We start from the raw sequence: 23721 nt of genomic DNA, 5'->3' as shown, positions 1-23721 counted from the left end.
CCATAACTTGTTGCAAGCTGGACCTTCCCTGTCCCTGCTCCCTATCATGGGTCCTAATTCCAAAAAATAGTATGTGGTCTGCAGAAAAATATTATACTGTGAGGCATAAGTTAATCTTAATTGCTGTGTTTCCTCACTTTTTAGGCTTGGCTTTGTCACTGCCATAATGTTCTTTTAATGTTGTTATTGTTTCTTACATACATGAAGTGTTTTACAAATGATGGATGGCCAAGTCTCTCTGATGTTTGGTTGCAACAGCTCAGTTCCGTGTGCTGCTAAAACGTCAGCCAAAGGAGACATTAGGGGTCTGTGTGTGCAGCTAAGATGGATTTGGGGCCTCTGATCCTCTGGCTGGGTGTTGTCTGTCCTCACAGGCATTACTGGCCCAGCCTATGCTGCTGTAACCCAGCTGTGATCCAGCATTACTCCTCTGTTCCCAGGGGAGAATCCATCCCTACCAGTGGTGCTCCCCAATCACAGAGTCCCAATTGTCCTCACTGTGCAATTCGTTTGCCACATGTTTAAAAATGAATGTAGCTATGTGAATAAGAGGAAAAGTTCAGGCAGAGGAATAATTTGTAATTCCCAATAATATTGCTTCTAGCTACTGCTCTATAGTGCCAGTTCCTGCCCACTGTGGTTTGAGCAGCTAACAGCTATAAAAGTTTGTTGACCTGAGAGGTTTAGTATCAACCATAGGTACAGTCAAAGTCAATATGGAGGCTGAAAATCTAGTGCTAATAGAAAAATAGAAGTCAATATTTAGAATGTGAGTCAGGTACTTAAAATAGGAAAGCGAAACAGATGAGGGCTGTAGCTGCAAGAGTGCTGGAGGTGAAATGTTTAGATCCAAGGACCACTGCTGATTACTATCTTCTCCTCTAACAAGGTTGCTTATTCTGCTTCCAAAATTCATTTCCAGTGGCCAGGCCACCTCCCTGACCTATATTCCTCAGACTGCCATTACGTCAGAGCCTGCTTATTTGAGGCTATAAGTGAAATCCTCTGTCTTCTAGGTGAAATCCACAGGTAATTATATATGGGGCAAATATGGGCTGGGGCACGGAGAGGCCAGGAGAAGAGTTTGGCTCAGCTCTGTTTATACTGGAAAATCCCCTTTCTAAGGCTGTACTGTTAAGTCTTGCAGGGGAGGGGGCGCAGGGAACTTCCCCCCTCAGGCAGTAGCTGCTGGGAACAGGGATTTCACAGTGCAGCTCTTCCAGCAAAGCATCAGGTGAAAAAGCAACCAGCCCTAAGTGGGGTTTTCACCTTGGAGAGGGGCATGAGGAACTGAGAGCTCTTACCCACAAATGAAAATGCTGTGGCCTTATTTACACTGTGAGGGATGGGGAGCAATGCCCGAGCCCGAGTGATGAATTTATATGCCCTGCAGTGAGGCAGTGTTTTAATTTCTACATCCTTCCACTGTTTGCTTGCAGTGGACCAGATCTACAGATGTGAATCTGTCCAACCCCATTAGAGTCAGTAGAGCGCCTTTATTCCAGCTAGGGACTGCATGCACATCTCCTGGTTTCTAAAGAAATTGCCACCTTCCAGGTTCTCCCATTGCACTTTTCAGGGAGAGCCTTGGTAGCCAAGAAGGTGTCCCAGGATTCGCAGTGACATTATTTTGCTATTGTAAGAGGACCCCTTCGTGTCCTCCTCTGACATATGTGATGACATTCCTTTGTTTTGGCCTTGATGTCACAACATTGTTTTCACAGACTTGCCCTGATCTTGTTGTGACAAGGTCAAGTCTCATTCAGTTCAAGAGGAAAGTGTCAGTATGAGGATGAAAACCCTGGTATTAATTAAGCTCTGAGCAGTAACTTCAGGCAGATGCTCTGCCTTTATTTCTTTTCTTGCATGTACAGTGCTCCAGCCAACACCACTGGTTCATGGGGCAATCCCAGTGTGGTTTCAAAAAAGGTACATATTCTAAAAAATTATTGCTGGACAGCAAAGAGGCAGGTTCCAATTTGGAACTGTGCTCCAACAACACCAGAAGTCACAGGGAGATCAGCCTGACAAATTGTGTCATGGTACCACAGGGTGGACTGGCATAATCTGCTATTGCAGCTATTTTCTTGTGCAAAGTGAAGTTTGTTTCTGCTGAACTATCTGAAGTATCTATATAAATCTGAGCTTTTTATTTTTACATCCAAAACGTCCAAATATTTAAGCTGGAACAGTTTGATTGTAGTAGAGTTCCTGTTTCATGCTGCCCCATCTGAGTATTGTGAACCACACCAGGTTTTAATTTAATGTAATTGCAGACGTCTATAATTTGCAAGTATTATTGTAATATCAATAATGTTTGTTATTTTTTCTGACCAAGTGCTCAGGCAATATGGCATGTCAGCACATCCTAAAATGTATAAACTGGGTTATGCAATGCCTGGTAGCGATTTTCTGAGTATTTCAGGTGCAGAAACTGAGGCCCATTGCACAGAATGATTTGCCCATTGTTCTTAATGAAACATGTTGGGCACCAAATATGTAACTGGATCCCAGCCTGATGGGATGGGTCTGAAGTGGGAGAAGTCCAACCGCCTCATACTCCCCTTTACTGCAGCCTTACCTTTGCTAAGGAAGAAACAAGCAGATTTCTGTTCATCTCACCCCAGGGATCAATGTTGAAGTGGATATGGCACCTTTCAGCCCAGCTTTTTCAGCTGGAGAGTTCTCAGAGATAAGCTGTCCATACAGATATATTATCTGGACATAGGGGTCTGTGTAGGGGTTTCTCTAAGGGCTGGCAGAAATCCAGGGTTTCTGATTCTCCAGAAACATAAAGAAACTTTCTTTCCTTTTTAACTTCAGGTAAAGCAGCAGCTCTTGCATTTGCTGAGTTTCCCTTCTGTAGCAATCCCACGGAGGCTGCACTTCAGAGCCTTTCTGCCTCTGGGGGAAAGGCCAATGCACCCCTGGTGCCCTGCTGCCCTTGGCTCCTTGCCCCATGCCTGCACAGCAGGGACAGCCTTTCACCAGCACTGCCCCTGGGGGTTTGGTGGCTGCACCATGGGCTGGGGATGAACTCACTGCTGATCCCAGCACACCACGGAGCTCAGGGAACTTCCACTCTTGCCCTGCTGGGGCACAGGGCAGAGGATGCCCACTGGGGAGTCACACCCATCATCTGCTGCTTCCAGGTATTGCAGCAACACAGGCAGAGCTCTTTCCAAATCTTTGCTTTGCCTTTGGAAGGGCAAAAGTCAATCAGATGCAGGATATTTCAAAGGAAACTTCTCCGAGGCTCCTCGAACCATTGTGTCTGGTGGAACTTTGTTTTCATGGAGAGCCTTTTGACTGGGAGCAGTTTTCATCATCAAACCTCGGGGGTAGGCCCAGATTTCAGAACAGATGAGCCATGAGCCAGTTACAAACAAAACAGCAAACAAGATTTTGTTTGCAGACCATTGTATAAAGCCCTGGGTATGGGTCAAAGGCTTTGAAGGTTTTGTTTTAAATTGAGTTTTGTCAAATGTTCTTGTTACAGCATATAGACTTCCTATCATCTGGACGCAAGTTCAGCAGAACAGACTTTAGAGGGACAGAATGTCCTAAACTGACCTAAAATTGTTTTACTCTGCATAAATATGTCATGATTTTTAAAGAACTTAGGCTCTTTTATGGACAGAAACTTGGAATGTCTTCCCTCAGACAGTACAAAGATTTCCTTTGTGAGCTCTGATGAGTCAGGAAATATTGCATCTTAGACTTATCACTCTTGCAAGGCTGAATATTGCACATTCTGTTGCTCAGGAGGTTGTGATTTTGCAAAGGTGTTACCAATTGAGGAACAAAACTTGAATCACTGTCACCTGGACTTCTGTCTGAAGAGATGTCCCCAAGGAGGTCCCAAGGAGGAATATTGACAAGTGTTTCCTTCCTTTGTTTGCCAAAAAGAGGATGGAAAATATCTTGACAAGTAGACATGAATAACTTTGCAAGACTGCTCTAAAAATGAGTTGCAAGACCAAGAAACACTCCCTGTATTGAAGCCATGACTGTTCAGAGCAGCAGAAGAAATTTCTTCCCTGTCATCCCAACACAAAAGAACAGGGCCTGGACAGGATAAAACACCAGCTCTGTTTCCCAGCCCTTCCTACAAAACTCATTGTGCACAGAGAGAAGAAGTTAGAAAGTAAAAATAAATAATTCTAAGAAGCTATTTGGCACACAGAAGAATAACAAAAGTGAGAGGACAAGAGCCCTCACACCCTTGCAAGTGCCCTGGGAAAAGCTGGAGCAAACAAACTGCTGCCTCCTGGGCCAACCTGCTGCAGGTACATTTGACCCTCTTGCCCAAGCTGTATTTCATTAGTGTATCTCAAGGAGGATGGGCTGTTAAATGATTCAAGCTGGATAAGATTTGCTGCAATGGAAAACTTGTGTGCCTCTGTGCCTCTCTGCCTTTGCAAAAATAGATTAGCAAGCCATCACTGTGAGCTGGACTGTTAACCTAAGAGTAGAAAATACAATGGGGTTTGAAACTGCATTTTAATTTGTCATGCTGCTGAATAATTTATCATACATCTCACCATATATTGAAATGAAAACCTGAAGTATGACATACAGTAAATAATTCAGACTGGCTCTTTCATCGAGTGTGAGCTAGGTTATTGATACTTCATTTTAGTGAGATACACATCCATGTCAGCTCCTGCTGGGCTCTCTAATTTTGCTTCTGTTGGTACCAGTGAAAAATTTAGGGCTACAAAGGCAGTCAGAGGGCTGGGCAGAGTTGGGGTTTTTCAGCCTGTTGCAGCCTTTCAGTACTTGAAGTGGGCTTAGAAGACACATGGGGACAGATGTTTTTAGTAGGACCCATATGTGATAAGGTAATGGTTTTAAACTAAAGGATGGTAGATTTAGATTAGATGTAAGGAAGAATTTTTTTATGATGAGAGGGTGAAACACTGGCAGAGATTGCCCAGAGGGGTGGTAGGTGCTCCATCCTTGGACACATTGAAGGGTGAGGCTGCTGAGGCTCTGAGCAGCCTGATCCAATTGAAGATGTCCCTGCTCATTGCACAGGGGCTGGACTGAACAACCTTCAAAGGTCCCTTCCAACCCAAACTGTGCTGTGATTCTGTGAAATCCTCCTTTAGGCAGTCCACCAACTCCCTATGGACTCCTTCAGCTCTCCTAATAAAATGACAGTAAGGAAAACTTCCTGTAGCCTGAGAAGCAAGGACAAATGAGCTGACCTGAGGGTGCAGCCTCACAAATACTTGAGGAGCAGCTCCAGGAGCTTGAGGAGCAAGCTGGGGGTATTGATCCACGCCCCTGACCTCCAGCCCCCATCTCAGACAGTGCGCTGCAGGGGCAGCACAAGGCAGGGCAGCAGCCCCTGGGGTTGGCAGGTTGGTGGCACGTGCTTGCAAGTTGGCAAACACAAACAGATGGTTACAGCACAACTGTTTGTGTTATTTGAGATCGAAATCTTAACAGCTAATTAGTATCTCATTAGGGTTCTATTTACATAGCTAATGAAGGTAATTTATGAGGAAAGAAAACATTTGAGACTCCCCAGCACAGTCAATTGACTTGAACTGTGGTGGAGCAGACAGCCAGCTGCATTTAGAGCCTCCTTTTTTCCTGGATAAAAGGGACAACAAAAAGACACGAATCCATGGGAAAATGTGATTTAAACCTCCCTGTGCCTCAATTCCTACTAATCAGGCGCACTGAGTTCTCCCTTGCCATCCACTATTTAGGGTACTGACTTCTAAGCAGACAAAGGGAAAGGCATGGTTTGCCTTTGTTTGTTTATTTATTTGAATCAATCTCAATAAAAAGAAGAGGGGTCATCAGACATGGTCAAAATATGTGCATTGGTCCTGTTCTTTCAGAGGAGGTCTCTGTTATTGAAGTAAGCAAGGCTTTACTGCAGAGCAGTCTGAATTTGTCATTCCCAAGTTCAGGGAAATATTTGCTAAATGGATTTCTCTAGTGAAAAATTCTGTACTTCTTTAAAGAAGTAGAAGTTTCCAGAGCAGTGCTTTGGGTGGCTGTGCTTACCTGCCTTGGCACTCCAGTGCTCCTCTGCTTTCTTGGCAGAACTGCTTATAAAAGACAAACTTTTATAAGTAAGAGAAAGGAGACACTTGTTTCTCATCAAAACCAAATATTGACATTTCCTGCCAGCTAAACCTTTTGTTCTTGAACCATTGTTAAGGAAAAATATTTACAAAGTTAGGAGACAGTTTAAAGCTAGAGCCCACATGGGGATCATGGGAGACTGTCTTTGAGGAAAAGATCCTGGTGTTTTGTCATGTTCAATCTGGGATGAGTCCCAGAAATACCAGATACTGTAACAACTGGTTTCAGGAAGGAGCAGGTCTCCAGCTAGATCGAGTGGTCACAGTTTCAGCTGAGCTTTACAAGTTCACTGGATTTAAGCTTCCTATTCCTCTCCAAGACTTCAAACAGGAACACTAAAAGCTGCAAACCAAAGCTGAGCTAAAGCAAAAACCGTTCTGTGTCACACTGCTCATATTAAGACCCAAAAGAAGCTATACAAAAATGTGAATCTGTAGTTAAGTAATTAGGAGAAATTGCACTCTAGAGATTAAATCACTGGTAGAGGCTGTAGAGAACTTTTTTTCTTTTTTTTAGAGCTTTGAGTGGGCATGGGAGATTAAATATCTAATGATGACATTTGGGAAAAAAAATCAGAAATAATTCATCTTCTCTTCCTCACTACTAACTCCTTGATCACTCATGGTCCTCCTGAGAATTTCTGTGGTGTGATTCTGAAATTTGTGCTTTGCTGGTTTTTCCTCCCTTTGCCACTTTTGGTGTGGTGGAAGCTCTGGATTCTCGTGCTGTTGCTGATCCAGTTGGTGCAGATCATACATGGGCAGCATTCCCAGGGTCACCAGGAAATCAGCTTGGGAAAATCACTCCTCTTTTTTCATACATCCTTGTTGCTCCTCCCCCCATTCCTGTGTGTATATCTCTCTTACACTAAAAAGAAAAAGAGGATGAAAAAAAGGTAAAAAAGCTTTGAAGGTTTAAATATACTGGAGCTTTCATTGCCCTTTGTTTTTATCCAGAAAAGCTTATGTTCACTCAAAATGGCAATTACTTGGATCTAATTGGAACCAATTTATGTAGCTCCAAACTCATTGCTTGATCTCAATAATAAATGAACTTACAAAATATTTTTGTTACCAAAAGAATTGTAGTTGTGCAGGCTAGATCATCAGTCATGATTTCCTTTTGTGGGCCTAATGTGAACCTCATTTGATTTGGAACAAAAGGTTAGCTGAAACATTAGCTACTGTACCTTCAGCTATGGCAGGGAAGGGAGCGTGGCTCCTAGAGATTTTTAAATCCGAATTTTCAAGGAAAGATTTTAACTGATATTTACCTCTTAAATGAATTTACATTGCATTTAAATATAAAGGAAAGGATAGATTTGTAATGTAGAAGTTCTAACCTTGATCAGGACCCCACTGAGCGAAGCTCTGTGCACCAGGAAGGTTTTACTGTTCAGACAAACCAGCTCCTTGAACCTGTTTGTGGCAGCAGAGATGCAGCAGGGCTGGGGAGGAGCTGTGTGCTGGGAGGGATGGTGGGAAGGACCTATCTGCTGGGAGGGATGGTGGCAGCCTGGGTGTTGATCAGCTGTGTTGTTTGGGACTCTGTTCATGGCAGCCAGGCTGGGTTCAGAAAGTTCCTGTGCTGAACAGAGGGCAGATGCAGCAAGGAGGGAAGGGTCCTTCACCTCTGGAATAAATTAGCCATGGGAAATGCCAAGCCTGAATCCAAACAAGGGCTTATCAAACTGCAGTAGGATGGGAGAAGTGGCTTTGCTGTGGTTGTGCAGAAACCCTGATCCCTCCAGCCCAATTCATGGCTCGATAGTGAAGGAATAAAACTTGATTGAGGTTTGATTGAATAATTGTCTCTAGGACAGATTGCTTTTGGGATCATATGCTCATCTGGTGAACTGAATAAGAACTTCTTCACATCCACCACTGAGCTTTTCTTAAAACGGAAACAAAACTGAGATAAAAACCTGCCCAAAGAGGTATTGGTCACTCATCCTCAGCTGGCAGCAGCACTTTCTGCCAAACATCCCTGCTCCTCTCACTGGAGCTGCTTCCTCCCTTTCACCTGCCAGCAGAGAAGCGTGTACAATTGCTCCCTAGCCCAGAGAAAATAGTCAGAGTCAGCTTAAATGTCTGGAGCAGTTTCATCCTAAGCTGGAGAGGCTTGAGGTAGGGAATGGTTGGCTGTGAGAAGTGGAGGAGGCCCTCGGTGGGGATGTGGGAGGAAAAGGGGATCCCTTTCCCTGCTCCCTGCAACCAAGACAGGGTTCATGGCTGTAGAGTGTCACTCCAATGAAGAGAATGCCAATCCAAGCTGGGTGCCAGTTTGGAGCAGCTCGTGGATCAAGCACCACCCAGAACTCTGTTGTGCTGCTACCATGGGTGTGCCAGTGCAGAGCTCCCCTGACCCTGGCAAACCCGTGCACGGTGTGTGGCAAACACCCTCACCCCTCTGTGGGAGAGGCTGAGCACTGGGGCTTTGGGAATCCTCTCAGCCCTCAGCCCCTCTGGGTGTTCAGGAGCCCTCTGAGCTCCCCACAGCTGTGGCTGCCTGGGATCCCACCTCAGCCTGCCCCAGAGCTGCTCTCTGCATCAGCACAGCTCTGCTTTCAAGTGGTTTGCCCTCTGGGCACCTTTTATCAACAGCTCCTGTGCAGATAAAAGTGTGCTCAGCACTGGTGAGATCTCCAGCAGCTGACTGGAGTGGTGACAGCCTTAACCCAGGTCCTGCATCCTCTGGGCAGGCAGAGGTGGGGTGGCCTTGGGAGCACCTGCACTGCAGTGCCTGGGAGCACATCCAAAGCCAGCAATCCTGGGGCTGTCAGACACCCCAGTGTGCCTTTGGGCCAGGCCAGGAACTCTTCCCAGGTGGTTTCTTACTGTCTGCCCTCCCTGGGACCATGCCCAAGCAGCAGTTTGCATGCAGCCATCCTGCTGAGGAAGCCAGCAGTGAAGCAGGCTTTTCCATGCCAGCTGGCCCCCATGCCCAGGAATGTTCCCAGGCACGCTGGATTTACTGGGAGAGGTGTAGCCTCAGAGGCAGAGATACAAACTGAGCTGTGGGTTTAGTTTGCTCCCATGGAATTTGGCCCTGGGCTTTGGAAGAAGAGGGTTTTCCTTCTCTGAAAATGCAGTGGGCTCAGGAGGAGCATGGAGCTGTGGGAAGAGAAGGAAGCAGGGAACAAAGTACACTCCTGCCGGGGCTCTGAGGTCAGGCAGTGACATGACAGATCTCTTGGGCATTTATGCACCTGCATTTCTGTTTAACACCCTAAGGTGGGTATAATTAGTGTTCTCCACACAAGTGAAGGAAAAGTTGCAGTTTCAGTAACCTGGGAAGAAGCTGGAGGCACTGTGCCCCTGAATGCCCATTTCTGGCTGGAAATCCTTGCCTTCCTTCAGCACAGCTGAGTGGCTGCAGGTGCCAAGCTCCAATTGCCCCCTGGCTTCCCAAGGGTGAGACAGAGATTCCCTCCAGAGGCTCACAGAGCTGGCTTGGAAGGGACCTTAAAGATCATCCAGCTCCAACCCCTGTCCTGGACAGGGACACATCCCACTCAACCAGGCTGATCCACCCAGCCTGGCCTTGAACTCTTCCCCACAGTTAACTTGGGGGTTGCTTTTCCCCCTTAAGACGGGATTTTTTTGCTGCGGTTTCTTCCACTTTTAGGATGGGAAATATTAAAATAAGAGAAAAGCTTTAAAGACTCCTCATTCAGGGGAATTATGTATCTTTTTCTGGTTTGATTACATTGTTTATCTCAAAGTAGTGGTATTAGAAATGCTTTTATCAGCAGCAGGACTAATGGAGAGGTTGCCAGGAGCAGTTATTCCCCTCTTGGAGAACACTGGAAAATACTATTTCTCTGAACACAGTGGTGATAGTCCTGCTAACCTGCTGCTCTGCTTAAAAATGTTAAAAGTTCAAAAGCTTAAAAATTAAAGTGATGTCAGTGTGGCAGCTCAGGAGCCTCCTTTCCACATGGGGTTTTGGGAAAGCCACAGAGCAAATGGCATTCAGTTGGGATAGCAGTGATTTCACTTCATCTTAAGAGGAATAAATCTTTGTTTTATCATATAAGTAGATGTTCTTTTGGAGAGTTCATAGAAAAGCTTTTTCATAGTTTTAGACCTGGAAAATTGAGCTTGTTTTATCAGAACGTGTCCAATATTGTAAATGAATGAAGGGAAGAAAGGAAAAAATAATATTGACATATTATTTCAGTGGTGTATTTTTTTAATCTATCAGAGTTCCTCAAAATTAATGTCTGACATTTTAGAAGTTGCTTAGGGAAAAAAAGGATATACAAAACACTCTACTTTTTATTAAGTTTATTTTGTAAGGAAACTATTTTCCCACCAGCTGCAGAAATGAATGTCACATTCAATTGCACAACTTGGATTTTCAATTTTCCACTGGTATGGAGAGAGCAGCCATGATTTTCCAAGGATTTATTCACAAACTTGAGTTTCAGGTCCTCAGGATCTTCCTAGGCTGTGTGAGCATCTGAACCAGGACTTGCAGTTTGTTTAAAATTATTTAAGGTATTAATTTGGGACTTATGTTGATCTTACATTTTTCCTGATTCAAGTGCTGGCTGCCCTTTCTGTCAAAGAGGGGCACGATGAATTTTGGGGCAGTTCCTTTTTTGAAACCCATTGGCTGTCAGGGCTTATGCTAAGGTTTGGGATGTACAAAGGGAAGCAGAAAGCAAGGAAGACAGTCTGAGGTACAAAGTAAATGAAGTTTATTCCATGCTTCCCCAGCTCGTTTGTTTGTTTAGTATTTTGGTTTATTTGAAAGGAGTTTATTCCACAGCTGACTAAAGGAATGTATGCAATATTTAGTGCACCCACCTGAAGTGGATGTGAATGTTTGCTGAGCCTCTACACATGAATACTGGAGAGGAAACAGAAAATGTAAGGAAGGGCAAATCTCCTACAGTAACACAACACCAAGGCCTAAGTCCAGAGAGAGAAAGCAGAATTGATGGGAATAATGGAATTAGTAATTGGACAATGCTGCACATCATGGACGTTTTATGGCACTGCTTTTCCAGGCTAATCCTGAACAGACTGATGGATGTGCTTACTTTAAACAAGCACATCAAGTGAGGGTAGATGGGTCACTGCAAATATCAGAAAAACCTGAGGCTGGGTGAGGGAAGGGAGTTAAAGGTATTAAGGAATATAAAGGTTGGCCCAGGCTTTCCCAAAGTGCTGAGCAGACTGGCTGCACAATGCCCATCCTGCAGTGGGGGCTGGAAAAAAGCAAAGGGAGGAGGTGATGGCACACAAATGAGGGAATTCAGGGTGTCCCTCTCCCAGGGAGTCAATCTGTACATGGGTACCCTGGCTGGTACTTTTATTATCATGACCAAGGCTGTCAAAGCCCTCTATCTTCTGTGTAAATAGACTCTTACCACATCAGAGCTTTTCTCTGTAGTTGAATGGGATTATCATATTCCTGCTAGGATTTGTGGGTTGCAGTAAGAACTGTGGACAAGGCATTGCAGGAATTTGTCAGGAAACTATTGGATAATAGGTTTGGTATCAGGCTTTTAAAAAATGTCTCCACGAGCTGAGAACTGAACATCTCACTTGAAATTTAGGAATTTTAACCCAAAGACTGTATCTTACCTGCTTATGCATTGTTGAAAATCTGAGTGTGACCTCCTCAGTCTTTGGGCCTCTGTGTACCTCTCAGTGAAAATAGCCTTTTTCTGGTCTCTGCCCCTTCTTTCCTTCTATAAAATGGAGACAGTGGATATTCCTCCCCTTGGAGAGCACTGTGGAGGCTGGATACAGGGAGATGACTCTGACTATGACTCCATAACTTTAAGGTTACAGATGTTCTGAGGATAAATAGTGCCTTGAAGCAGTTGAATGTGTGCTGCTAATAATTAGTCCCTGCAATCTGGAATGTGCTGGAGCAGACAAGAGCCTGGGAGCAGTCAAAGGATGCTGTTCTCCTGAGCCCCTCCCAGCCAGTAGATTCTGTAGCACACAAGCAAACAGGCTCCCAAATAAAGTTCCATGGTGATGTGTGAATGGAGACCTGTGCCCATCAGAGCCCCTCTGGAGGCTGGGAACAAGGGATGGGATTGAAGGCAACTGGCAAAGGGCTTTGCTGCCAGCACAAAGCAGGTGCAGCTGCTGATCACTTGTGCCCAGCACATGCCCCCGAGCAGGCACAAATCTTCACTATTGCTCTCTGTAGTTCTGCCTGCTCCTAAGAGGATATTCAAACATTGGAATGATAATGACCTGAGCAAACATGACTTTACAGAAGAAAATAAAATTGCAAGCATTCACTACCGAAGGCAAAGAAGTGTTAGAGAACCAGAATGCCTGATGATGCAATGGTTTTCATCCTGCAACTGAGCACAGAAAACCTTTTCATATGCCCTAAATCTGCAGCTACAATAAAGCCTTCATACACACAATCTGCTTACACAGAACGTCACGCTTGCCTTTATTTTATTTTAATTGCAAAACATTATCCAGTTTCACTGCTAAAATATGCACTTCTTAAGACAATATGCGTAACTTTATTTTATCCTCCATTTTGCTTGACGTCATCTCTGCAGTGATGAAATTATAAGCTCTTGAAGTGGACCATCTGTGACGCAGCCATTTCCCTTTCTTGTGGGAGAACACCCTCACCTCATTGTCTTCCTAACAAGACTTATATAATTAAAAAATCCCACTTTGTTCCAAATCTTCTGACCAGAAGCGTTGGCATCCCTGTCTCTTCATTGCTTAAACATGTAAGCCTGTACCACCAAAACAAGTAGGAACTTTGCCACTGTCTTTGAGACAAGATTGAGCCGTAGGATCCCAGATATTTGAGATGATTATTAACCTAATATTTAACCCCAAACAATTGCAGTGACTAACCCTTAGTGCCTTTACTTGAAGGTCTTGCAGGAACTTACAAGTGAGGGTCAGCATGATCATCTCATTTCCATGGTGAGAAAACCAAGGCACTGTGGAAAGTAAAAGGACACTCCTATTACTGGGAAGACAACTGGGATCTTCTGAATCAGCTCAGGGCCTACTGAATTGCCCTAGTCTGTGACTATTCCCACTGCATGGAATTAAACATGCATCAGTGGTGGCAGTGCCTCGGAATCTGTCCAGTGATGATTTGGTTGTTCTCCAGGCTGCACCGAGGTGTTGTGGCATTTTCACCTCTTCATGATAAAAGCCACAGGTCAAATGCTGGATTTTGAAATCTGGAACTTTGCAGCATCAAAGGAAAAAACACTTAAAAAAAAAAAGAGGTTATTATCTTAGCCTCCCCTTTTCCTCTTTCACCAGTAATTTTACTACAGATTGTAGGAATTTGTCTTGCAGTTTCAAAGCTGCACAGCCACGTGAACTGATTTCTGCAGCCTGTATTTGCAGATGTAACAGAGCTGGGAGCAACTGCTATCGTTCACTAGCAGTGGAGACATACTGGAAATTGAGAAAATCCTGGGTCTGCATTGTATTTCCTGATAAATTCCAATTTCCCTGCCACTATGATGGAAAGCAAGCTGAGATTTGATGAAATTGAGACTCACTGTGAAACAGAGCAACAGCTTTGAAGAGCTGCCAGATTTCAGCAAAGGTGAATAAAAAAGAAATAGACATTTCTGAATAAGCTGCCTTTCCTCTCTTCAAAAGCAAATCACCTTCTTGTAAATTGTCTTCTCAGGTGAGAATCCATCCTTCACAGAACAGGAGACAGGCTGTGCAGCAGAGCCAGTTGATAGATGTTAAAAGACAAACCACCAAAAGGCAAATGTGTCTTTGGAAAACAGTATTAAGTAATATTTTAAGGAATGGCCACACATCATATTCACAGAAATGCCAGCAGGAAGCACAGCTCAGGAAAAGAAAAGCTTTCAGATAATCTCTACCCATTATGAAGGCAAAACCTCAACATCACTAGCACATCTTAACTCATTTTTGGCCGTCGCCCTGCTCACATTTGATGCTGCACTGTGTATATGTTTCAGACTTCAGCACAGACTTTTATCAAGAGCTTTATTCACTGGAACGTGCAAAATCCATTTAAAAAAGCTCACTACCATTAATATTTCATATCTCACATACTTATCATATCCAGGGGACAGTGGTCTAAAGTGGGAATCTCAGAAATGCTCCGCGTTGGTCACATGGGGCTGCTGCTGCCAGTAGTAAATGTTGAGTATCACCATGCACGGAGTGATGCAAGTGTTTCTGCAGGCTTGTGTCTCTCACTAGACCAGAATTTAGGCCATTTTGTTAAGGATTGCAAGCTGTGATCACAGACCCCAGGGAGCCTTTCTCATCCAGGTCCTCCAGCTGAAGTCTCCTGCCCACAGCCACCAGCAGTGCTAGTTGCAGTGTAACCAAGTTGGAAAAAAAGACACTACATTGTGGCAGTGTATAAATGTGATTTTGTACAGGATTTGTAAGAGAAAATTCTGGGGGGAGAAAATATTTTCTTCTTTCCTCTCTCCCCTGAAAAAAGGACTCTCTCCTTGTTGTAAAAGGTGTCCTTATTTGGATACTTTTTCACCCTTTTACTAAGAAAACTCAACAACACCTGAAGTTGATAGCTATCAGCTGTGTTTGGGTCTTAGCAAGGAACACCTGGATCTGAAACATTAGCAGCAGGTGCCACTAATTGAGTACTTACTAGCTAAACACCTGCCCCCCCCCCCCCCCCCCCCCAAAAAAAAAAAAAGACAAAAAAAGGAGTGCATGTGGTAAAGAAGAAAAAATGAATCAGTGTAGTTTGGGGGGCAGAAGTGAAATTTCACAAAGGAGATTAACAAATATGCACAGTCAGCTTTACTAACACTGGTCTTTTCAGTGTAAGTGGTGGCTTGTCTCTCTGGCAGGGCTTGTGCTGAAGAGCAGGATTGCTCTTGAAATAACTCTGTAAAATGCAATGACATTGTGGGAGCCCATCTCATTGGGGCTGGATATTTAGCTGATGTACTACTGAACTCCTGATTTTCACAGAGCTTGTGAGGAATTTCAGCTGCAGGAAATGCAGGGGTTGAGCTTTAGTTTCTTTATCTCAAGTGAGCTGCTGCACAGCTCTAGGAGTGGGAAGGGGACAAGGGCTGGTTTGTGGAGCTGGGAGTCTGGGTGGGCACATCCAGGTGTGTTTGCCTCCAATTCATGATACCTAAATGCACCTGTCTCCAATTCTCTCTGTAATCATGGAGATGCTTCTCAGCTGGTGAGCTCAGGTGTGCTGGCTTGGGGTGGAGCAGGCAACCCAGAGCCCCAGCAGAATTTAGGCAGTTTTTGTGCTGAGGAGACATGGATCACAACCAAACCTTCAGAGATAACACTTTTTAACCTTTTCCTCTATATTTCAGGATACTGCCTCAACGGAGCTGCATCTGTCTTGGTGAGAAATCTTTCTGTGGAGAAGGTGGGGGGCCATGGCTGAGGTTCTGCTGTGGGTGGGTACCAGTGCACTCAGGGAACGTGCTATAGGTGTTTCAGTGCTGTTTTTTGGGCCCTTAAGGAAATGGATAGGAAGGCAGAGCTGCTGCCCAGCAGCTCCAGATTAAAATAGATTGAGACATGACAAAGTATAAAGGCAAGGTGTTTTATGGCCAAGAGAAGTGTCTGAGAGCTTTTCATACTTAAAATCAGAGAGGGGCAAACTTACAAGACCCTGTTGATATCAGATCAGCGTGCATGCAGGTCTTCAGAGCAACCACAAAGGCATTTCTCCCTTCTAAGGCTCATTATCCTAATACAGAGAGCTCCTGGAGATAATGCTGTGCTGGGCATACAGTAGAGCCTCTGCTCCAGGCACAGGCAGTAAGTGTTGAGGCAAGAAATGACTTTTTCCTGGCATGACCCACTAAGATTGAACTGGAATGGCAATTAGAAGTTGAAGTGCTCATTTAATGTCAGTGATGTGTAAACTACGATGCCATTGTTATTTTAGTGCTGATTTACATAATTGGCATACCCTGAAGTCACACTGCACGAACTTTCAGTTCATGCTAAAGACTTGCAGGAAGTCATAAAATTAAACATTATCTGCACTGGAATGCAAGGGAAAAAGAACTCAACTTTTGAGGGATTGCACCTTGCTCGGTGTCCCCTCTCCCACTGTGTGCACGGTGGTGAGTGAGAATCAGGTTAGCGAGTGTGGGGAGCTGCTGGCATGGAGGAGCTTTAGCAGCTCTTTAATTACTCTGCTGCAGTTCTGGGGCGGTTTGTTTTGCTGCTGTGTACCTCCCTGGGTGAGCTCCTCATCCTGCAGGGACGTTTCACGGGAATGGCTGGAGTCGTGATAGGGAAGCCAAGGGAAGAGGGTCCGCAGGAGGAATTATTCCAGCCCAAATGTGCTGAATTCCTGTCTCAAATCGGTGTTCTTGCTACACTAAGAAGTAGCGAGATGGAGGGGAAAGGCCGCTCCCAAAGGAGGAGCTGGTAATGGAGCTGTCTCAGTTGTTATTGCTTTCAGTCCTCCTCCACAGTAATTCAAGGTGTCACGGGCTGGCTGTGCCTTTTGCAAATGAAGCCCCTGAGAGATATTGGGAAGAGGAGGTGGAGCACAGAGCACTTGCCTTGCCGGGAAGGCAGCAGGACCCCGGCTAATGATGGTGTGCCGGTGGCTTTGGCTTTGATGAGGACCCTAAATTGCTAGGTGTCACATACCTATGCAAGGGCCTGGCCCTACCGCAGAGCCCAGGCAGACAAACAAGAGATGGGGCAAAGGACACAGCCCTGCTCGCGAGTTACTCGTTGTACCAGGAGATTTGCCAGCGTCAGGAAGGGGATCGAGGGATGCAGTTGGGACTGGGAGCACAGTGGCGCTGAGCACGGATCCGCCTTCTCCGCCCGTGCCACCGCTGTCCTGCTCTCTGGGCGATGTCACAGCTGTCGAGGCTGCAGCCCGGGGAGCCCCGGCCCCGCGGCGAGCGCGGCTCAGCCCCGGGGCAGGTGCGGAGCCGCCGTTCGGGGCCGGGCGATCCGCCGCCGTTCTACCACTGGAGGGCAGCCACATCTTAAAAAAAACCACCCGGCCCAACCCCTCCGCCGCCCGCACGGGGCTGAGCCCGCATCGGATGCGCCGCGGCAGCGCTGCGGGAGGAGACTTCTCCCGAGTCCGGGCGCTTCTCTTTCGGAGAGGAGAGCGAGGAAACCCCCAGATTTCCAGCCCTCGCCCCCGGCTCGGGCAGCGAGCTCCACGCTCTGGTGGGGGGAGGAAAGTAACTAAGTGCACATATGTATTTTTTAAGTAGTTCTAAAGCACCGGGATTCTCCCGGTACCTTACGTGACCTTCGCACCTTACCACCCCGCCAGTCCGGGGCACGGCGTTAATCCGATTTGCGGCGGCGGAGCGCTCGGGCTGTACAATGGGTCATTGTTCGACCCGGCCCGGTCCCGCTCCGCCACTGCCGCCCGGAGCGGGACCGGGCGGGCCGAGGGTCTCCCCGCATCGGATCAGCCGCCGGTAGCAGAGTTTAACGGGACAGCCGCCCGCCCCATCCCTCGCCCCGGCGGCACTGCGACCCGGGCGCGGGCGGCAGCCGCGGCGAGGGAGGGAGCGGGCGAGGGAGGAGGGAGGGAAGGAGCGAGGGAGGGAGGCGGCGTCTCCTTTAAAAGCCGTGCGGGGCCGCAGCCCGCTCCCACAGGGCGGCTGTGATTGGCGCGGGCCCCCGAGCCTCCGGGGTCGTGACATCGCCGCGCAACAAAAAGCCCCGGCGGCGGCGGCGGGCGGCCACCCCCGGCCATGGTGCGGTGCGGGGCCGGCGGGGAGCCCGGCGCGGTGCCCTAGCGCGGCCGCTCCACGCGGGACGGCGGCGGGCGGCTCCCCACCCCTTTTTTTTTTTTTTCTTTTTTTTTTTTTTTTTTTTCCTCTTTTATTTACCCTCCTCCCTCCTTTTTCCTTTCTTTTTTAAGGGAGCGGAGACAAGTCAAGCTTCATCTTGATGTTGCTGCTGGAGTCTCGGTAAATGTCCATCTGTCTGATGAGCGTGATGCAAAGGACATTTTTGAAAAGGAGCCTTTTAACTCCGTAGACACGTAGGGACCCATTCACGGGCAGGCACACACACGCGAGGAGGAGGAAGAAGAAGAAGCAACTTCACGATCGCTGCTTTTAAAAGGGAGAAGCTTTTTCCCTGGCTGGGACTTGCCTTCTGCCTCCTCAACCAGCTGCTAAAAGTATGTTTCCGAGGCGGACTGCACTTCAGGGAACTTCTATTTTCTGCTCGGCAGCTGTAGAGGAGCAGCAGCGAAGTTTGGAGTAACACCAAGTGATGCGGGAAAAACACCCCGAGAGCAGAACACCCTCCTGCAGACACAACCCCTGCTGCTGCACACAGGTATAGCTCCGGCGGTCGCAGATCCGCTGAAAGCCTTCTCCGCAGGATGACTCCGTGGGCCACGGCGGAGGTGCTAGCGCTCTGGAAGAGAGAGGGGGGACGGGACACTAATCATAACGATTATTACTGCTATAATAATCCAGCCCAAAGTTTCACGGGGGAGAATGTCATCCTGTGGGTTTGGCTAAGGACGTAGCAGGATATGTACTTTCCTCCTTCCCCTTCTTCCACTCCGCTAAGGGAAAACAGCTCTCCTTTTCCCTCCGCTGAGGGAAGCGGCTGCCCTGCCGCGGGGGAAGCGGAGCCGGCCCCGAGCCCCCGCGGCTCGGCTCAGCGGGGCGTGTGGGGGGAAGCCCGGGGGTCGGGACCGGGAGCGCAGAGGGGAGCTGGCTTTGCTGGGCAAAAGCAGCACCTCCCTTTCCCTTCCCGGTGAGCGGTGCCGGCCGCGGCGGCGGGAGGCCCGGCCCGGCCCGGCCCGGCGCACACCTGCGCCCCGGCCCCGGCGGTGCCCCTGGCCGCGTCCCCTCCTCCCCTTTACCTCCGCGCTCCTTTGTTGCGGAGCGCCCCGCTCCGCTCCCCCGTCCCGCCTCGCTCCCTTTGATCTCCTGCCACGGGGATTTCGGTGCCGCTGCGCACCTGAAGCGGCCCCTCGGGGGGCTCCGCCGGCCGGTCCGCGGCGGGGGCTCCGCCGGCCATGGCCCGGTGCTGGGGTGGGTCCCACCTGCGGACCGTCCCCACCCGTCCCCCCCCACTCCCCCGGCGCGGTGTCCGCGCTGACTGGCTCCCATCGCCTCCTCCTCCGCGCAGGTTGATCATGGTTGCCGTGACCCGCTCGCTCCTGGCGCTGCTGCTCTGCCAGGCGCTGCTGGGCGGCGCGGCCGGGCTCATGCCGGAGGTGGGTCGGCGGCGCTTCAGCGAGCCGGGCCGCGCCGCCTCGGCCGCGCAGCGCCCCGAGGACCTGCTCAGCGAGTTCGAGCTGCGCCTGCTCCACATGTTCGGGCTGAAGCGGCGGCCCAGCCCCGGCAAGGACGTCGTCATCCCGCCCTACATGCTGGACCTCTACCGCCTGCACGCGGGGCAGCAGCTGGGGCAGCCGGCGGCGCTGGGCTTCCCGCTGGAGCGGGCGGCCAGCCGCGCCAACACCGTCCGCAGCTTCCACCACGAAGGTACGGGCGGGCGGGGGCTCCGCGGGCTGCGGGAGCGGAGGGGAGGGCAGGGCCGGAGGAGGAGCGGGGGGCGGATTCCTGCCGCCGGTACCGCGGGGTTCGCGCAGCGCATCTCCCGGCCGGGTGCGCTGCCCGACGGGCTCTGCCGCGGAGCTCTTGCTCTGCCAGCTCCCTTCTTCCCGCTCTCCGTCCGCCGGGCCGCTCCCGGTTTATTGAATTTTCCCGCTAAACCAGCGCGACTCCGCGTTAAGCGTTCACACAGGTCGCTGCTGTCCCGCGAGGCTAGAAAGCGGGGAAGGCTCCCTAACGCGCGGCTGAGCCGGGCCGCTGCGGAGGTTTCTAATCCCTGTCTAATCCCCGTGAGAGATCAGTGAAACAATCAGCCGCGACATCCTGGGGGCTGCCGTCGAGGAGCGCTGCAGCCCGACCCGCCCGGGCTCACCAAAGCCCCGTGGCCGCGCTTGGCTCTCACCTGCGAGGCCTCCAGCAGCTCCTTGCGGCACCTCCCCGCCGGCAGCCCCCCGAGGCAGCGGTTCTCGGGGGCAGACCCTCGCTCCGCAGCCGGGGGCGTTTCCCGGCCCCCGTGGCCGAGGCAGCGGCTGTGGCATTTCCCGGGCCCGTAGGGCGCGTGTCGCTCACGTGCTTTTTTTGGGAAGGTTTCCCCAGGTTGTAATTGCTCCTGGCTGCGGCTCTCCGGTGCTGCCATGCAGTGGCCCCGCTGCTAAAGTAATGAAAATTCATTTTCCCGCTGCTTTTAGAGTGAAGCTGTGTCAAGAAAAGATATTAATTAGTTTTTAAGTTTCTCAAAGGCGGCGGCGGCCTCTGAGAGGTGGATGTGCTGTTTAGCGGAAAGCCTTATCGTGAGGAAGATGAATGGTGCAATCTAACCTCTCCTCATCCACCTTTCCCTACATGGGAAGTAAAAACCTGGCAGCTAATGGGGAAAAGCCAGCACGTGGGTCATTCATGTTAAACTCAATGATTGTCGGCAAGGGGCTGAGGGAGAGAGGAGTTAAAAGGGCGAAGTTGATAAGGTTTAGGCAAATGTAAAAATCTGCAGTTTGAAGTCGTCGTACAATTGCAGCAAAAGCAGATTCTGATAGAAAATCAGCGTTGTAATTTTTTAAAATTTTGTTAGAAAATCAGTGTGATTCCCATTTTTTCACTGACTTCTCACTGCATTAGTGATTTCTTGAGAGCAGAAGTTTGTCTTGTGACCATTCAAAAATATTTGCATATTAGCAAATACTGGTCTGGTCCTGAAATACCATAAGGCTGAGATTTACCTTATACAAAAATTTGTACTGGATTCAAAGGGGAATGGTTACACCACTAAGACTTGCTAATAGCAGGTTTGGCTCCCCCTTAGAAGGTATTTTTTTTTTCCCTTCAGTGTGTTTAGCACCAAAGTTAGAAACCATAACAGAGTTTTATTTTGGGAAATACTTAACTTCTTAATGTCTGTAGCAATAATGTACTTAGCAAGGTATATTGTAGGTAGGTATATTGTACTCCTTCTGAAGCTCCATTCTCTTGTTACTCAAAGGTGGGAATGGCCCAGAGTTTAGTGACTCCTTGAATGTTTGGTTTCGGTGGTTTTATAAACTTCTTGTTTGGAGGTGACTTTGTTTCATTATCTATTTTCCATCTAGCCCTATTTCAGCAGCTGAATCTTTCTGCTGCTCTTTATGGCCCTTTTGGGTAAATACTGGGGCGTGCTATGTAAAGTACCATTATGGATGCTGATATGTGATTTGTGTGTGATTAAACACACAAAAATTCATACATTAAGATTTTTAGGTCACCTAAATTGCAGAGTAATGTTTTTCAGAATGGAGTTTAAGGGTTTGCTGTTAGAGCTGTATTCTTAAAAAAAAATAGAAATGCAACAGTTATCCAAAGTCCTCCATCAGTTTTAATAATTCCCTGGTGCTTGAGTTTTTCATTCATGTCCTCGAAGTCCAAATTAATTCTGTATACTTCTTGCTTCTAATGATAACTACCTGGAAGGCAAAGGCCACCAGGATCCAATCCAATGTGTAACAATGAATGAAGCATTTTTAACTTCATGCTATACATGCTTGCACAAACAAACAAGGGACACAGTATTTTCTGCCTGAAAGTCTTTCAGGTCTTGTGTGTCACGTATGGTAGCTGTCATTTGAAAGCTGCCATCAGCAGACAGTCTTAAGGGGTTTGATTGTTTGTCTCAGTTTCTGATTTTTTCCTTTTCTCTCTTTTTTTATTTTCCCTGTTTAATCAAATTAGAAGTTTTGGAAGAACTGCCAGAAACGAGTGGGAAAACAGCACGGCGTTTCTTCTTTAATTTAACTTCCATCCCTAGTGAGGAATCTATCACCTCCGCTGAACTCCAGATTTTTCGGAAACAGGTGCACGGAGCCTTTGAGAACAACAGCAGCTACCATCACCGTATTAATATTTATGAAATTATAAAGCCAGCCACAGCCACCTCTAAGGACCCTGTCACAAGACTTTTGGACACCAGGTTGGTGCATCATAATGCAAGTAAATGGGAAAGTTTTGATGTAACGCCAGCTGTTTTGAGGTGGATTGCACATGGACAACCTAATCATGGGTTTGTGGTAGAGGTGGTTCACTTGGACAAAGAGAACAGTGCCTCCAAGAGGCACGTTAGGATTAGCAGGTCTTTACATCAGGATGAAGATAGCTGGTCTCAGCTCAGGCCATTGTTAGTGACGTTTGGGCATGATGGCAAGGGACACCCGCTCCATAAAAGAGAAAAGCGTCAAGCGAAACACAAACAGCGTAAACGCCACAAATACAGTTGCAAAAGGCACCCGTTGTATGTGGACTTCAATGATGTGGGGTGGAATGACTGGATTGTGGCCCCGCCGGGGTATAGTGCCTTTTACTGCCACGGGGAATGTCCCTTCCCACTGGCAGATCACCTAAACTCAACAAACCATGCCATTGTTCAGACTTTGGTCAATTCAGTGAATTCCAAAATCCCCAAGGCTTGCTGTGTGCCGACAGAACTGAGTGCTATTTCCATGCTCTACCTTGATGAAAATGAAAAAGTTGTATTAAAGAACTATCAAGATATGGTTGTGGAGGGTTGTGGGTGCCGCTAACACAGCAAATATATTAGACAAATGCAAAAAAAAAAATAGCTGACACTTTAATATTTCCCAATGAAGACTTTATTTATGTAATGAAATGGAAAGAAAAAAAACACAACTATTTTGAAAATATATTTATGTCTACGAAAAAGTTGGGAAAACAAATATTTTAATCAGAGAAATATTCCTTTAAAGATTTTAAATGTATTTTAGTTGTACATTTTATATGGGTTTAACCCCAGCACATGAAGTATAATGGTCAGATTCTTATTTTGTATTTATTTACTATTATAACCACTTTTTAGAAAAATAGCTAATTTGTATTTATATGTAATCAAAAAAGAAAAAAATATAGGGTTTGTACATAATTTTCCAAAATTGTAGCTGTTTCAATTGTGTGTATTTAAGTTGAAAAGAATACATGGAAGGTTACTATGGCAAAGTGCATAGCACATTTGCTTTCTGCTGTGCTACTGTTAAGGTCACAAGTTCAAGTCCAGAAAAAAGTGGATAATCCACTCTGCTGACTTTCAAGATTATATTGTACAATTCTCAGGAATGCTGCAGGGTGGGCTGTCCAATCCATGAGAACTGGCATCCTCTTTAGGTGGAACATTTGGATAAGAACCAGACATTGCTGATCTAGTATAAATACTGCTATTCCCAACTAATTTGCAGTGTGAATATAAGGGCCAATAGAAATCCTATGGGAGGTGGGGGTGGGGGAAGACTGAATCCTTTCTAGACCTACAGAAAAGTGAATGTTTGATGTTTCCTTTAAAAGTCCTTCCTTTAAAAGTCCTGGCCAAATATGAAATAATAAAAACTAAAATGTCACCTTTTTTTTTGTGATTATCTATGCTAAAGAGGAATACTTACCTAATTTGTACCGGCCCTTGTCTTTAACAGTTGGAAAAGCCTTGCATACTTCCTCACCTCAGATGAGAGCTCACTTCTGTGGAGTGTTACAGTGAAATTAATCTGCAATTTTTGCCCTACATGCAGCAAGCTGTTGTCATATGCAGCCTCCTCTCTAACCTCAGCTGA

General features: G+C 47.3%; 1 protein-coding gene and 1 long non-coding RNA gene across 5 annotated transcripts in view; one reads left to right on the top strand and one right to left on the bottom strand.

Moving 5' to 3' along the window:
• Positions 1–23721, top strand: part of BMP2 (bone morphogenetic protein 2) — a 199512-nt gene that overhangs the window by 75568 nt on the left and 100223 nt on the right. The window contains exons 3-6 of one of the 4 annotated variants that reach the window (XM_071440903.1): positions 15431–15462; positions 17983–18407; positions 19215–19573; positions 21842–23511. In XM_071440903.1, coding sequence (XP_071297004.1) covers positions 19222–19573; positions 21842–22686 — 1197 coding nt within the window. In that variant the 5' untranslated portion in view covers positions 15431–15462; positions 17983–18407; positions 19215–19221 and the 3' untranslated portion in view covers positions 22687–23511. Of the gene's footprint in view, positions 1–15430; positions 15518–17715; positions 18408–19214; positions 19574–21841; positions 23512–23721 lie in introns of those variants that run through there. The other 3 variants (XM_071440819.1, XR_011681361.1, XM_071440741.1) reach the window with 3 other exon arrangements.
• On the bottom strand, positions 14083–19191 carry LOC139596619 (uncharacterized). The gene is made up of 2 exons (XR_011681387.1): positions 19044–19191; positions 14083–18488 (listed from the first exon to the last, which is right to left on the bottom strand). It is a non-coding gene; the product is annotated as an uncharacterized lncRNA (long non-coding RNA).

Source organism: Agelaius tricolor, unplaced genomic scaffold, assembly GCF_023055355.1.
Source record: "Agelaius tricolor isolate 1412-34295 unplaced genomic scaffold, bAgeTri1.0.p SCAF_1, whole genome shotgun sequence".
NCBI lineage: Eukaryota > Metazoa > Chordata > Aves > Passeriformes > Icteridae > Agelaius > Agelaius tricolor.
This window is presented reverse-complemented; position numbering and strand designations above follow the sequence as displayed.